The following is a 16,496-nucleotide window of genomic DNA, read 5'->3' as shown; positions in this document are numbered from 1 at the left end:
GACATAATTAAGATTCTTTTAATTTTTAATAACGACTATTCTCAAAAATAGTATGGATGGATAGCCATTCCTTTAAAATATTTATATGAACACTGTGACATTCAACCAATGAGAATTCGGTAATTATAAGCATTGGGTCCATTGCGCATGTTCAAAGTTTTAAAAACTTCACAAAAAGATTTCTATCGAAAATAGGCGCGAAGTTTAGACAAAAATTTCGTTCCTCCGTTGAGATCGTCTAGCGATAATTTCTGTTTTTGTATAGTCATTTGAAGAATTGAATTATAAAGTTTTTAACCAAAGATGGCTCACCGAAATATTTACTATTCTGACAAGTATTATGATGAAAAATTTGAATACAGGTAATACTGGCTAACTTTACGTGTTCCGCCAAGTAGGCACTTATTTGAATCCACAATGCCTACTTGGGCGGCAAGGTTTTTTTTCTTTAAGCCTAACATTTAACTCCATAGCAACGGTTAAAACGTGTTTAACTAAAATATAAGGTGTTTTTAATTCTATTAGGCATGTGATGCTACCTAAAGAAATCGCCAAAAAAGTGCCAACAACTCATTTGATGTCTGAAACTGAATGGAGAGGAATAGGGGTGCAGCAAAGTCAAGGATGGATTCATTACATGGTTCATCAGCCAGGTTATTTTCAAAATTTCATTATTCAAATGGCGATTAGCTCTTAGTAGAGATTAGATTGTTGCATAATGGCAGAAAAATCTTTTGTAATCCCTTGAAACAAAGTTTAAAGCTTAATTTTTATTTTTTGTAGAACCCCATATTTTGCTTTTTCGCCGTCCTATTCAGGGTAATCCACCCTCGCAAGAGGAACAATTGAATGATGACTGAGAAAAAGGCAAATATGAACTATGTATATAATGTATAGCATATTTTTAAAGCAGCACCTCAAACGGTTTTGATTTAAAATTTTCTTTTTATGTATTTTTTTATTCAGTTCGTAAATTGTTATTTGTTTTAACGGTTAAAAATAAATCATACCCAAATGAGTTTTTATATAGTTTTTCTGATGCCACAAAAAACTGATTAAAGCTTAGACCCAATAGGATTGTTAAGTATCTCATCTTTAATAAGAGATGATATTTCTGAGTCAGAATACCCCACTTCTTTTAAAATTTCCACAGAATGCTCCCCTATTAGTGGTTCTTTTAGATTAAGATTAACACTAGATTTAGACATTCGTGGTGCGGGTTTAGGGCAAGTCTCATTCTCCCCAATAATTTCGAAAGCATCCCTTGCAACATGATGAGAATAATAAGCTGCCTCCTCCATATCTAAAACAGGAGTCACACATGCATCAATATTTTTGAATATTTCGTTCCATTCGACTTGTGTTTTTGATGCAAAACACTTGGAAAAGGTTTGACGTAACCTTCCTTGGTCACTAAATTGTCCGTACTCGTCTTCATTTAGTAATAGACCTGAATAGTAATACTGTTGTAGAATAGACCTAAAACACTAGTGGATTATAGTTTCACAAACCTTTTAAAAGATTAGAGTAAAATTTGGGCTCAAGAGCTCCTACAGCTACATATTTGTCATCTTTGGTTTTGTATGTTTGATAGAAAGCAGACCCTCCATCAAGGACATTTTTTCCTCTGGGATTTCCCCAAAGCGGAATAGGCATATTGGCTCCCAACTGTGTTCTCCAGATAAAGCTACCTACATAAGCTGCTCCTTCAGTCTTTAAATATATTTAAACCTTTAGGTTAATACCGCAACTGGTTTTACAGTAGAGAAAACATACCATACTATTATCAATGACTTGACCTTTGCCTGTTTTAACCTTATCAAGTAAGGCTATACATATGCCTAATGCGCAAAGTAACCCACCCCCTGCAAAATCGGCCAGCAAATTTATCGGAGGTGATGGGTTGTTGGCATAATCTCCTAGCTTTGAAAGCAATCCTATGATATTTTTAAGTTAATTGTCAATACTCAAATGTAAAATTTTGCATCTTGGCAAGATACGAAACTAACCAGACATTGCCACATAATTGATGTCATGTCCAGCCATTTTATTCATTGGTCCACTCTGACCGTAACCTGATATTCTAGCATATATAAGATTTGGACTTAAATCCGTAGGACCCAAACCTAATTTCTCCAATACACCTAGAAGAATTTTGTACCTTTCGTGTCACATACTTAAATTGGTTACCAAGCTGTTACTCAAAACTTAACCTACCAGGACGGAAGGGGTCTATTAAAACATCAGATTTGTCAGTCAAACGTTTCACAACACTGACTCCACTCTTCTTAGTTAAGTCCAAACAAATTGACCTTTTTCCTCGTGATAAACGATCTGCATCTAATGTCTGAAAAAAGTCTTCATTCTAATTTCAAACAATACCTCTCTGGAGCTCATACAGTAAAATAAATTACATTTGGTCTATCAATTCTTATAACATCAGCCCCAAAATCAGATAATATCATCCCACAAAAGGGAGCAGGGGCTAAACCAGCCATTTCTAGAACCTTAACACCTTTTAACGCCATTTTTCTAAAATTATAACTAATATTTTATGAGATTATTTGGCAATTATTCAATAAAATTCATCTTTCCTTAAATAAATGGATACGCATGGGGGCCGCCATTTGTTAAAAACGATTGACCTGCCACCTGTGATTATGAATCAAACGAAACGTTTACATAATTTAATGTCAGGAAAAAATTTACATTTTTGTTTATAATTCTTGCTAAACATTACAATTTCCTTAAAAAATTTAATCTGGTAAAGAATTACCAAAAACCAAATCTGGTTATAAGTTTAAAGGTAATACTAATTAAAGGCTTATTTTATTACAAAAACCTAAAGGTATTAGCAATTAAAAAAATATTTAATAGTACAATGTAAAATTGCCTAATTAAAAAGGTTCATTCTTAAACATTACCAATTTTAAATATGTCATTTTCCAAATTTGTGCTGAAAAGATTTGACATACGAGATAACTAATAATTGGTTAAATAAATTAACTGTAAAGCGTAAACCTATGTGGATCAATTTCCATTGAAAGTGTATATATATTTATATGTAAGGTTTTAACAGGTACACAACTTATTAGAAACATTAACCAGAACTATTCTACTTTTAAATATAATTTCACGTTTATATATGAGGGTTCCGTTTTGACATAGCACCCAAGATCTACACTAAAATAAATCTAATACTAGTAAAGTAGATAAACAATCTACACTAGAGCTTTTACTATGAGATCCCTCTCTGGAAGTTGCCTAAGTTTAAGCGACCCATCAGCTCCACAAGAAAATAATTTTCCTGATCTGTCTATGTATAACTGAGAAACCCCCATTCCTATATTTCGAAAAAGGGTGCTCCTGGAATGTTCACCAGGAAAAGAATACAATAATAAATGGTAATTGAGGCCCCAAACCTAAGAGAAGTTGTGAAAGTATTATTGTTAAACATAAATTAAATAATTAAGGGTATGAAAAATTACTTTGATATCGCCATTTGCAGATCCAGTAACATAAAATTCTTCACCAGGGTCTAGTGATAAACATTTCACTGGATGGTCATGAGCTTGAAACACATGACGAAGTTGTCTTTGTCGAATATCAAATATACCTAAATTGTAAATGGAAATACGTAAAATATAACATTTTATTGAGCCCATTTTATCAAGGTAAACCATACATATATCTCCCTTTTTTCCAGCTGTAATTAAAACCTGGCTTCTAGAAGAGTACACGCAAGCCGAACTTCCATGTTCGTGACATACAAAACCTACAAAATAATAACTTATTAGCGAATTTTTAATCTTCCAAAAAGTTTAATCAGTAACATACTCGCTACTTGAGCTTTGCGCTGAGGTAGAAGAGTGTCCCACATTGAAACATTTCTGCCTTCTGATGATTGCCCCGCAGTCGCTAATAAACTTGATGACCCCACAAAGTCAAAATCACTAGCTTGCTTAGTGTGACTTTGGATACTCTGAATATATATTATTAATAAATAATAACCTTTCATAATGTTTTCAAATTCAAATAAAAACCTACGAAAAAAGGGCTTGTGGTCACTGATGTCAGTCCCACTTGCCACAAACTTAAAAATCCATCACCATCCGTGACTCCAAATTTATTTCCTTGCGAGTTAAATGACACTTTTGTAACTTTGGCAAATGTTCCAGCTGGTCTTGGTACAGAAACCGGTTGTTGATGTCCCCATTCCCACATTTTAACAGAACCATCTTGCGATCCAGACAGGTCTACAAAAAAAATTATAATTTCTAATCGAATATGAAGATACTGTAATTGTGTATTTAAAACTTACAAACTGGCAAAAAGGGGTGAGAACATAATCTTCTCACTCCATCCGTTTTGTGTTTTTTAACCTAAATATTAATTGTGAAGATTGAGAATTCTCAGGCTGAAATTGTAATACTAAATTTTACAAGGTATTGTAAATATTACCAGCTAGTAATATTTACAACATGGTTACCAGCTGTAATATTTACAACAAACAACACAAGGGCCCCATTTTTATCTACGGGAATGCTAAATTATCGATTACTGTCTAGAAACTTCTAACAAAATAAGGAAACCAAAATAATAATAAAAAAAACACAAAAGACAAAATATTTGAAAAACATAGAAATTGAAAGCAAACCATGCAGATAATGATTTTTTTTTAAAGAGAGCTAGAAGAAAAGCATTGTTTAAAAAAAAAGCCTGGTGACAACCTTTTTTGATACAGGTAAAAACGGAAAGGGTTATGTTAGTTGGGACAGGGGGGGGGCTAAACTCACCGGTTTTAGTAAATGTCGGCTTCTTTCAAGAACAAACTGACAAAATTGTGGGTTAATACTTCCGGGAATGTGATGGCTTTTCATCTGCACAGAGAGTTATTTGAAGCACACAGAACAGCAAAATGGAAAGAGGGAGTGGGGGTTTCTTAAAAGGTTTTGATGGACCATAGAAATTGGGTCGTTATTTTTAAAAGCTTGATTATTCTACATAATAAACATTAATAGTAAAGCTATTCAGATCGTAATTATTGCAGCCAGACAAAGCACATTTATAAACACAATATTAAAAAGACGGTAAAATTTACACATCTCTAGGTGCTTGACAAAAATATTACTGAAAAGCTTATCTTACTACGTTGGAAGTTCTTGCTTGCGTTCCTATAAGAGGTGGTGCGGGACCTGTAGGACTGGTAAATGCTGAACTATCTGGATTTGGACCGCCTGGATATCCAGATAGTCCCTTATCAGATGGATGTTGGACTACGATGTAATCTGAAGATGGAGTCGGCTCAGTAGCTCTATCGGAACAGAAGATTAGTTCTGTAATAAAACTACAATCCATATTTTGCCATCCATACTTCTGAATATTCAAAATATCATATTCAGCTTCATCTTCCATCCATGGAACAGGTTCCAGGAGAGATGAAATATCTATTTCATGGATTTCTTTCATAGTCGATATTGTTAACATCTCGCTGCTGACCTATAAGCAATTTAAATTGCTTAAGTGTTTGTGGAAGATAACTTTTGTACATCCATACTTTGCTAATGCAGAATGACATAATGCTATCTTGGTCCTTATGCACTATTCTGATTGGTTCCATCTTGGCTGCATCTGATTCAGCCTCGGTATCAACATGGTCCTAAGATTTAAAACATTAATAAATCTCCGTAAATTTTCTGAGAATTGCAGAGTTTGAAACACTCACTTCAACATTCTGTAGATGCTGATGTTTACGCGAAAATATATATCTCACAAAGATATCTTGAACTGGCTCTTGCCTGACTAGAAAGTTCCATAATCGCCTCGCAGACATTGCCAATGGGTGATGAGATCTGTAAAATGTCATTTTATATGAGCAATATATATCTACCTTCGAAATTAGTGGTAGTGCGTAGAAATTACTTGAATGGAGTGTTGTTTACATCCAAAAGAACTTTGTATTTTGATATTGGAGGTCCACTTCCCATTTGAAGTTGAAGATTGGGCAAAAAGTTTGTTGGGGGTCTTCCAAAATTGTCCATTTCTTCTTTCAAGTATTTTAACCACTGCTCTAAAACTTTGAGAATAGCATGTATCATAGGACTTGTAACCGGCAAATCTAAATAAAAAAATCATACAAATGTTAAGCAATGAAAATGTAAGATGTTAAGTGAATACTTACCAGTTAGCTCAATACCAGCAACTTCTAGGAAAGACAACAAAAAGCAATTGGCCAGTTTAACCACAGCCAATCTCATTATAGCCCAACTAAATGAATTTGGATCCAATTGCTCCATAAAAACTGACGATGATGCAGGTTTCTTTGGAACTCCTTGAGAGTTATAGCTGTCACCAAATCCATTGTCATCCATAACATCATCATTTTCTTCTTCATCTTCACTACTCGGAATTGAGGCATTTGAATCATAATCAACTTCTCTCCATTCATCCGGTAATTGGGGCTTTGACATGAAACAAGACACCATCGACATCTCCGGTGGCACAAATTGTTCACGATAAGTTGGTCTGTCTTCCTTTATGGTGGGTTGAGGTGTTCCTTGACCCAATTGACTCAAAAGTTTCATATGAAGCTTCACCCTTTGCTTGGATAAAGTATTTAACAGACTGCTTTCTTCAGCTTTGTCCACATTGGAGTCTTGACCTTGTAATGCAGGAGATATAGCTGTGGATACACGCAACAGCCTCTTTGTTCCACCACCAAAGAGTAAAGCCCACGTTTTCTCGGTTACTGTTCTGTCAATTAACCGATACAAAATGTGACAGTCATAGGTTCCCATGGCATAGACAAGCTGACTTAAATAAACAGCCACAAAAGCTTCGCATAATAAAGTGTGTAATTTCGGAGAATCTTCATCTTTATCTCTCGCCAGTAATGCCCTCAAAGACTGAACACCTGGCCATTTACTGGGAGCTGTGCTAGCTTGCATGGCCTCTTCAACAACATTAAAATGTTGTCTGTTATGGCCGGCTAGTAAATGGCTATTTTGATAAACAACACTGGAACTGATAAAATCTTCAAGTGTTTGGGCCTTAACACCACTTTGCTTGACTATAAAATTATCACTGTCACAAAGTGATTGATATATGCAAGCGGAAAGTGCAGTACTCAAGTCCCTTAAAATTGATAAAGCTGTATCGCTGCCACTTGAGACTGTTGGTGGACTACTAATAGTAATTATCGTTTCGAGCAGATCATGAGTCAAAGACTAAATAATAATATTTTAATTAGTCAAATATGGTAAAAGAAAGTTGAAACGTTCAAATTACCTGCAAGAAGCGTATAGGATCAGTAACCACTGTCTTTTGTGAAGCAACACTCGCTGCTAAGAGAGGTAGTGTTGTAGGGAATGGTAATGGAGATAGGAGTTGATGTTGAGACCGTTCTTGCTGTAGCTCTTGCAGAAGTAACATAAGCTCCATTCTTACTGCTGCTAAACCACCCCCATGAGCTCCATGTAAGCTACAGTAACTCAAAAGGGTCCTTAACAAGGTCTCATTGACTTTAAGCCACTTTTTTCTACGGGCAGCTCTTTGTAGTTTGTCCTCAAAGTCTAAGGTATCAGCCATTAATATTTCATGGAGAGTTGGATAAGCGTCTTTAGCAATTTCAGGATTAGTAGCATTTTTTTCAATATCAGCATCTTCATTGCCCATACTGTTGTATTCTTCCTCGGAATGACCTCGTCCATAATGGCAGAGGTCGCATAATGATGCTACACTTCTTTCCAACCAAATATAAAGGTGGTATCTTAATTGCCCACCATCAACTTCAAACCCAGTTGCCAAGGTACTGAGTTCTTCCATCATAATCTAATTGGCGGATAATTAATAAGTAAGCAAACATAGACCGGTGGGTTAAAAAATTACCTTCAGGCAAGCAATGAATTTTAGTTGCTGTGCCATTACGTCGAAAGATTTTTCTTTGCGTTCTATTTCTTCAACTTCTTCCATACTTGTATCTTCTTCTTCGTAAAGCAAACAAGCAATTGACATTTTATTTTCAACATATATGTTATTTAAATACCTTTTGTTTCTTTGGCTTTCATTTGAAGTCCAAAATCATCATCAGAGCTTGGATCACTATCGTGATAGCTAGCGTCAGTGGAAAGCAAGTCTTTTTTCGGAAAGCTAACTGGTTCACCCCAATTGAAATCATCTAAAGGATCTTTGACAGTAGTGGGTCGACTCCAATCAATGGAATCGGCTTTATCAAACAGTTGATTAGATAAAGGTTGACTCCAGTCAACGGAATCTTCTTTGGTTGAAGTCACAGGCTGGCTCCAATCAAAGTCATTTACAGATTCCTCAGCTTTGGGCAGTTGAATTTCTACCGGATGGTGGTGGAAACCACTATCATTACTCATGTCCAAATTCAGAATGACATTGTCAGGAAGACGGGACAAAACTTCCAAGGCTAGTGCCGGACATCCAGCTTGGAAATGATAATGGGCTGTGGTGAAGAATAGTCTGCGTTCTAATGGAGTTATGGTTTCATCTCTGGACAGCTGAAATAATTTTAATGAAATTAATCTTAAAAATAAAAAGAATGATAAATTATAGGGCAAATACAAGCAGAATTTATACCCAGGAATCAACAGCTCCAGGAGAGACTAATGATGACCCAAAGCCACTCGATTTGACTGGTTTAGTGGCTTTCTTTATGGCTGAATACTGAACAGCATAACTTCTGACAACAAAGGAATGAGTTCTTAGGTACAAGTAAAAGTTGAATACACTTGGATTAGCTGTCAAATCTTCTCCAGTGAACTTCAAGTCTTCACTGGTTAGTTTCGGATGGGCATGACCGATGTCTGTTTGAAGCAAAGTTGTAAGGGCCCCACTATAATCTTGCATGGTCCATAGAGCCATGCTTCTAAGGAATGGATCTGGGTGTGCCTTTGACTGCATGTAATTCCCACCTTCCTTATCACAGCCCATTATTTCTTCAAACAAAAGACGACGTAATGAAGGAGTATTGCTTTCTAGTTCTCCATCATAAAGCCTGACAAGAACCATTGCTAGCTGCAAATCATCTAATTTATGTAGACAAACATCAACTGCATCTCTCAGAGCACCAGCCAAGAGAAAAAAAGCAGCAGCATGTTCAAAGCGTTGTTTTCCCAACAATGCAAACGCATTTTTAAGGGCGGCTTTCCGCCAACGATCATCAGCAAAGTTGTTTTGAAAGAACGCTGTCATTTTTGTATCCCTAACAGACCGAAAAAGTCCCCAAACTAAGTTTTTCTTTTTCATGGCCAAATAAAACAAGGCAGCATCCAGAGGATCATTATGGGCTTGAAAAGCAGCCTTGGCAACTTTTTCTATGACTTGTCTCAAAGTTGTGTTACTTCGTATCCACCACCCAAATCCAAGTTCTCTAAGGTCAATCCATCTTGGATTAGATTTCTGTATAGATGGTATGACCTGTAACAACTCTTCTTGAGTCTCAGAATGAAAAGCCCAAACTATACTATGGCTTCCAAGACCCATCTTTTGCAGTTGAGCCCGCTGAGACAAAGGCAGACAGCACATCAAATACATATGATGTCTCATGGCAAATAAAAACCTTAATCCACATTCATCCAGAGAGTCCATTGATACTGCCAAATTTGTCGAACTGTTATCATTGTTTTGGGAAAGATCTAACACAACAAAATTAACAAAATCTATTAGTATAACACATTTTGAATTGATGAATTCTAAACTTACAATTAGGGTTATGTTGGCTGAAATTGTTCGAGCTACAAGAAGCCACAGTGTCAGCTAAAGCCAAAACATGCATCTGGTCCAAGCTCGACAAGCCAGGAAGGTGTGTATGGGTCAGAAGCTTCGTTAAAAGTTTAACTTGTCTGGGCCCAAATTGTGTTATGTTAAAATCTTCGGATTCATTTTTCTCAATTTTGGGTATTTGAGGTGAGCTTTCATTCAAAAAGTCTGCAGTGTCATCCGTAAGACTACTTCCCAAGTCAAAAAGGTCATTGTAATTCTAAAAAAATAACATGTTTTAGCAAAAAGTTAATATTGTTTATTCAATTCTGGAATACCTTTTCATTCTTTTGTTCAATTTGGGTTCCTGTGCTTGGTTGTGTTATTTCATCAACTGCCAGCAGTGTAAACAAAGGTAGAGGAGGTATTGAGGTAATTTCTACATAATCCAACTGAATTTCCTCGGGAAAAACAGAAACTGAGCCCTGGGGCTCACTTGGACTAGGCTGCAAAGGTGACGAAGCAGCAATTGAGAGAGCGCGGGATCTAGACCATGTTCTGGCTGACCCTTCACCATCAACACCATTAACTTCTGTAGATTCAATAAAATGTTCGTATGACTTTTTGAAGTTTTCCATTCCAGCCAAGCACTTCACCAAATGGCAAAGAATAGCTTTAACCCTGCGTATCTTTCCAAATTCCAGCAACTCCATTAGTTGCTTAGGATGATACTGTGGCAAAACTGGGCAAGCTAGGCGGCTGGCTTCAAAAAGGCCAAAATCAGGTAGGGTATCCACACTTTCAAAGCTTGGTTTAATTTGTTCTTGAGACTCTTTCTTTTTTCTGGTGTCACCCCATGATGTGATTACATTTGAAGAAGTGTTACGTGACATTCCACCTGAAGCACCAGGAAGCCTCAACTGTGAAGCCTCCTGGGCTCTTGACAAAATCTCTTGCTCTTTTAAACTGCGAATGTCATTCGCAGCCTCATTTTTCTTTAGTATTTCAATTTCCTCTGGATTAGTGGGTCTCCACTGGGAGTAGATGTGCATTTCACTATCCATGCCCACAACAAGAATTCCATCTCGGACCCATGATAACTGCATTGGTAAAGGTGGTAGTGAATCAACGGTAGTAAGAAAAGTAGTTCTGAGGCACATCCAACGCATTTGTTCGGGTTGTAAAAGTGCTGGGGCCATTGATGAAGCTTGCTTTAATAAAGTTCTGGTACCAGCGCTTTTGGATGCTTTTAATGCTTGCACATTAGCTTGAGCGATGTCAGTAGACACTGGTGTAAATAGAAGAACCTAAAATATATTTACAAAGTAAATATTTTGGTAATCCTCATAATTTCTGCACTGGACTAAAATGAACTGTAATTTACAGCAGTTAATTTACCTTAGAGCCAACAGATACAGTGAGTACGTGAGAGCCATCCTCAGTAGAAACCCAATCCAGTTGAACTAGCGACTTTTGAGTTAACAAACATTGATTCCCCTGTTCGGCTACAGCCTTCTTAAGAGTTTGCAAAGTGGTGTAACTGGGTACAGACAAAAGCCTTTGAATGGTAGGCCGGTGTTCATTAGTTGCATCATCATTTGGAGCCAATTTGTTCATGATGACATTCACAGTGTGTTTATTTCTAAGATTCACATCATATAAAGTTTCAAGGTTCAGCTTTTCCAACAGATCTGGTTGAGGTAAGCTAACATTCTTCAAGGGGATTGTATCTTCCAAAATCCATTCTGATCCTCCCGTCGATTCGCACTCAAAAATGGCCACACTAATGTTAACATATCTGCTTGAGAGGGAGTTATCATTGGTTGGCCTTGTATAAGATCGGCCATGCTTATAAGCACAAGAAACTCTTCCACTGTAGGCGCAACTAGCATACAATGGTTGTCCTAAGAAAAAGTAAAAATTCTTCAATTTCTAAAAAACATCCACATTGGTTTGTTATTACGTACCTGGAACTTCAATTAAACTCTCTTGATTATTCATCATCATGGTCCATTCACTCCACACAAAAGTGGGATCAGCATCAGGGACATCTACTTGCTTGCAGCACCAAAAGCGAACACTGCCATCAGAACAAGCTGTACAAAATAGGTATGGGGCTAGACACGCTGGGTAGATACTGGACGAGCTCAAATGACCAGCAGCTGGGGTCGTGTGTACAATTTCCACATGGTCTGGTAATGGTAATATTTGAGTACACACTTTAGTGGTGGATATGTGCAAGGGAGAGGCTTGAGGATGGGCTGCATCTGGGACTGGAGAGTTACTTCTTGATGACTGATTAGAATGATCACTGTCTTGTACCAAATTGCTGTCTGGAACATAATTGTATGGCATTTCTGGACCATCTTCACCAGGATGAGAAGCCATTAAAATTTTCCACATATGCAAAACAGATTGTCCAGTTTCATTTTTCTCAACAACCACTAGATAAAATGGTTCCTCAAAGACTGAAGCATTTCTTAAATCAACTACAGCTTGAAGTCCAGGCTCGACAAAACCAATTTTCTCTGAATCGGCATTCAGTTTTGCTCTTTTACCCCTTATAAGTTGCTCTTGAAATACGTGAAGCATTTGAGTATTTTGCCATATCTATTAAGATCGTTAGATGATAGTTGCAATAACAAATTATCGTTAATTACCTAAAGAAATAATCTTACATGATTGGCATCAGCTATAGCATCGAGTTCCAAAACACATCCGGGTCGAGCTGTGGATTGTAAACTAACAATATGGAATGAATCTTGAAGACTAACATGGCGGTAACCTAAGCCAGAGGAGGTATCACTTGATAAACTGCCGGTGAAATCCTGTAGAAATGAAAATTAAGCATTGAAAATTACACCGCATATGATCTGTAAGGTCATTTGTCTCTTACATATTGATGTTTCTTTCTCACAGAAGCCGAGACTTCGGCTAAAATGGTTCTGGCATCAATTACAGCTTGGTATATTCGCAGTTTATGGCCATCTGAAGCCACGAAGCATGCACTTGGAGAATTTGATATACTGCCAAGCGTAGTACTGGGCAACAGTGTAGGAATCCAAGCTACATTGGCGAAAGCCGATAATTCTGGTGAATTGATCCTTGCTAATTCAGAAACTCCACCAGATTTTGACAAAGGGCCAACTGGGTCAACTTTCCATAAGATAAGTTCACTACAGAACCCCAATTTGTCACAATCCAGACTAAATTGTGGGTTGCTATCAGGGCCATTCGCAGGTGAAGTGTTTGAAGTTGGAGTTTGACTAGGAACATTGTGATGAGATGTGGTCAGAAGTAGAGGTAAAACAGGGTGACAAGTGACGTCATTAATACGAAATCGATGACCACAGACTCTTGAGGAATGACTGATACTTAACACCTGAAAATTAATTAAAATATTACAACAAATGAACTCAAAAGTAGGAAATTACACATGACATTACTTGGGTATAGTTTGAATTATCACCAAACGTCAAATGCCACAGGTTCAGGGTACCATTAATGTGTTTAGATGTCATACATAAAACTGGTGTTGGGGAGGTGTCAGGGAGGTTACTAAAAAGTCCATCTTTCAGACTGCCCCCCAGAGATTCACTAAATTCTGTTGATTTGGCTTCATTATCCGGATTCTCATGGGATTTAGAATTCATATCAGACAGATTAACAGAGTCTTGTAGAGCCGTTCTAAGAGCAATTCCTCCTCGAGGGGAATACAGAGTCAAATACTCAGACATGGTAGCAGCGTCCCCTAGAGGAAAAGCATTGGGAATCCTCGAGCAAAAGCTAACTTGTGCTTGGCGAAATGAACCGGGACTGTATTCATCCAAAAATTCAACAAGCCAAACTAAGAAACTTCCATCAATTGGATGAATGCTGAAGAGCAAATCAGGACTATTTTGCCATTCCCGAAGAAGAGAATCAATTTTACGGTCCAAGGCATCAATCAACGGTGTCTGAAGTTGCGTTTGCCCAGCATCAGTGCTTAATGAAACAGAAGAAGAAACTGCAGATACAGTTTGCCTCGCTGATAAATCGTCTCCCAATGTTTCTTCAGAGGCAAATTCGTGACCCAAATTCTTTTTGGATCGATTTTGGGAATGTAAACCTTCGAGAATAAGATAAAATCATTAAAATAATTGTAATACATTTCTGGAAAATGTTGTAAATGCTTACTTCCTTCTACTTGACTATCTTGGGAATTGGCATCCGCAGTTTCGCTTTCACTTTCAGCATTGGCAGCAGCAGCTTCTTGTTGCATCACTTTCTGACTCAACTGCCTCAACAACTGTTCCGTAGATTCAGAAAATATCACCTCCTTGTTGTTCAACCAGTGCAAAACAAAATTAGGCTCTTTAGACCCATTACTGCTCCCAATTGTTGGAACCAGAGGAATGTCTGTAGCGGCGTTAATACTTGAAGCTAAATGAAAATGAATGCCGGGAGCCACTCCACTACCTTGAATACCAAAACTATGGAAATCGTGGACGCTGTAGGTGCTTGGCAATGTAGGAACTACTTCTTGAGGGTCTTCGATGAACTGTGTAGCTTGACGTTTTTTGTACTGGTTAAAGGACTTCATATGCTTCAATTTCTGCATAATACGTTGTCTATGTCGTTGGGTTTGCATGTGTGGTGCTTGATTGGCTAATGCTTCAATTTGTTGCACATTTATAAGTCCATCTTCGGGAAGCAAAGTTTGCACCCACAAACGGCAAATATTATCCTTACACGAAGTGACTAACATATTGGCTACAGAGCTCCTTGGCATGTATTTGCTAGTTTTACGCCAGGAGAGACTAGATACAGCTCTAGGATGAGCAATATATATGAAAGTGTAACTGAAGTCATTGGCGGTAGACAGACCAGAGCTAGTTTGCGAAACGAAATTGACTGTTGGTGTTGATAAAAATTTAAAGGATTAAGTATAACAAAATTCTGCCAACAACCTAATAAAAAACCATTATATTTACCTTTTTTATTTTCATACCAAATTTTCACAAGACGGTCAGCAGTACCTGCAGAGGCAAATAACATCCCGTCCGGAGAAAATTTAAGAAAATTTACGGGATTTGAAGTCCTTAAATTGAAAAGGATGGTTAGTTGCACACAATAACAAAAAGAATAGAAGAGATAAATTTCATTACTTGCACTTCCAAACGCAATCCCATTTCGGACCATCATCTTCATCCTGAACTTTAGGGGAATCAAATTCTTTCCCAATATGAAATTTAACATCTTCTGACTGTTTCATCACCAGGAGCCACATCTGAATGCATTCTCCACCCGTTAGTAACTGAGTACCATCTGGGTTCCATGACAAAACTCTATTAAGGCAATCAGCTATGAAGGAAGCTGTTTGAACCCATCTGTAGTCTAGTCTCTGTAAAGCAAAAAGAGTTATGGGTAACTGAATCTCTTTAATGAAATGGGTATTTATTTACATGAACAGATGATTGACTAAGTAAGGGAGTTGGTTCAAAGACGCAGATCTTTTTCCCATAAGAGACAGCAATCTAATTAAAATAAAAATAATATTTAATTACTAGCACTATTGAATTGATTAACTCTAAAATTGAACTTACTTTTCCGAAGTCAGACGAACAGTCTAAGCAACTAATTTGCACATTTTCGTGGCTAACGCCAGGTATAATTTGAACTCTCTGAAAGTTGCTACTAAGTATCACAATATTACATCCCGCTGCATACGCAGTAAATGGAACACCGTCTACTCCACCAACTGCAAAACAATTTTCACCCGCATTTACAGCACCAGTTAAAACTTGATGACGGTTCATTGTCACCTATATTAAGTTAACAAGCAGTAAACCCTGAAAAGAGAAATAAGGAAAGATAAAGATTAAATTTGTATATGCAACACATCTGTTGGGAATAATAACCTAAAGTCAAATTTAAACACATTGACAAAAGCTCAAGTGTTCAATATGGGTCAAAGTTCAATTAGGGTTTTGAAAATAACTAGGACAACTCTGAAAACTAGTACATGCTGCACATTTACCATGTAAAAATAATTTATTTCAATGATGTGACCTGTATAAATTACAACTTTACCTTAATTTTACATGTCTGTCCACTTTGTCATGGTCACTAGTGAAGAAATAAGTTTAAATTAGGCCCACATGTTAACCAGAGCTCATAAGTGATAAGCGTCAACACCCCCACTAACTTTCGGCCGAGAGGAATTTGGTCTACTAAATTAGTTCAGAAACTAATCTCACTCGCGTTTAAATTTCAGGTAAACTTCTTTTTTTATTAGCTAACACACCATTTTCATAATAAATTCATAAATTTATAACTAAACATAATAATCACGGGGTCAAAATCCGCCGGCGTTACCCAAATTAGCTAAATTACTCAGCAGAGTAGCAGACGTCTTTTAGCGCAATGCTGCCAGGCTTGGAAATAAGTGGTGGTCACTGGGTCAAAGACCAGTTCAGTGATGTCAAGTCACCAAATTGAAATTTCCCTCACAGGGACTTAAAATTTCCCTTTTTGACCAAAATTTTCCCTAGTTTCTTTATTAGCCTTCAGAAAGTGTTATTTATTACATAGCGCCTTCTAGGTAACCAATATTAAACTATTATTTATATATAATAGAATAATTAGCTGAAAAACAGTACGTTAACTTATTACACAAAATAACGATTTTTTTTTACTTTTCCCCATTAGTTTAATCAACAGAGTTAGATGGCTAGAAACTAGAAATTATTAGATTAATTATAATTGGTTATATAATTTCTCACACTGCA

The 16,496-nt window shown here is 37.0% G+C and overlaps 3 protein-coding genes across 6 annotated transcripts; 1 reads left to right on the top strand and 2 right to left on the bottom strand.

The window, feature by feature from the left end:
• The first annotated feature begins 65 nt into the window (after positions 1–65).
• Cks30A (Cyclin-dependent kinase subunit 30A) lies at positions 66–1,018 on the top strand. Its single transcript, XM_090164052.1, has 3 exons — positions 66–362; positions 526–653; positions 784–1,018. Exons 1-3 carry the CDS (start codon positions 304–306, stop codon positions 858–860), a joined length of 264 nt encoding a protein of 87 aa, XP_090020178.1. The 5' UTR covers positions 66–303; the 3' UTR covers positions 861–1,018.
• On the bottom strand, positions 756–2,633 carry Amacr (Alpha-methylacyl-CoA racemase). Its single transcript, XM_090164051.1, has 6 exons — positions 2,415–2,633; positions 2,218–2,347; positions 2,010–2,144; positions 1,777–1,937; positions 1,512–1,713; positions 756–1,450 (listed from the first exon to the last, which is right to left on the bottom strand). Exons 1-6 carry the CDS (start codon positions 2,526–2,528, stop codon positions 1,056–1,058), a joined length of 1,137 nt encoding a protein of 378 aa, XP_090020177.1. The 5' UTR covers positions 2,529–2,633; the 3' UTR covers positions 756–1,055.
• Positions 2,634–2,672: 39 nt separating this feature from the next.
• On the bottom strand, positions 2,673–16,062 carry Rbcn-3A (rabconnectin-3 alpha). 4 transcript variants are annotated; one of them, XM_090164044.1, is made up of 31 exons: positions 15,914–16,059; positions 15,799–15,834; positions 15,312–15,557; positions 15,171–15,242; positions 14,874–15,109; positions 14,700–14,806; positions 13,903–14,619; positions 13,173–13,834; positions 12,623–13,108; positions 12,405–12,554; positions 11,694–12,336; positions 11,125–11,630; positions 10,065–11,033; positions 9,730–10,006; positions 8,605–9,662; positions 8,045–8,525; positions 7,888–7,985; positions 7,288–7,830; positions 6,182–7,226; positions 5,923–6,118; positions 5,726–5,852; positions 5,558–5,659; positions 5,375–5,499; positions 5,149–5,314; positions 4,797–4,880; positions 4,322–4,382; positions 4,048–4,256; positions 3,838–3,982; positions 3,686–3,775; positions 3,489–3,616; positions 2,673–3,422 (listed from the first exon to the last, which is right to left on the bottom strand). In XM_090164044.1, exons 3-31 carry the CDS (start codon positions 15,522–15,524, stop codon positions 3,222–3,224), a joined length of 9,897 nt encoding a protein of 3,298 aa, XP_090020170.1. In that variant the 5' UTR covers positions 15,525–15,557; positions 15,799–15,834; positions 15,914–16,059; the 3' UTR covers positions 2,673–3,221. The 4 variants fall into 4 exon arrangements, with proteins under 4 accessions (XP_090020170.1, XP_090020169.1, XP_090020171.1 ...); XM_090164043.1 differs by having other exon boundaries at positions 15,799–16,062; XM_090164045.1 differs by having other exon boundaries at positions 7,888–7,982; positions 15,799–16,062.
• Between the last annotated feature and the right edge of the window lie 434 nt (positions 16,063–16,496).

This window comes from Leiobunum rupestre, chromosome 11 (genome assembly GCF_980474605.1).
Source record: "Leiobunum rupestre chromosome 11, qqLeiRupe1.1.hap1, whole genome shotgun sequence".
NCBI classification, from domain to species: domain Eukaryota; kingdom Metazoa; phylum Arthropoda; class Arachnida; order Opiliones; family Sclerosomatidae; genus Leiobunum; species Leiobunum rupestre.
This window is presented reverse-complemented; position numbering and strand designations above follow the sequence as displayed.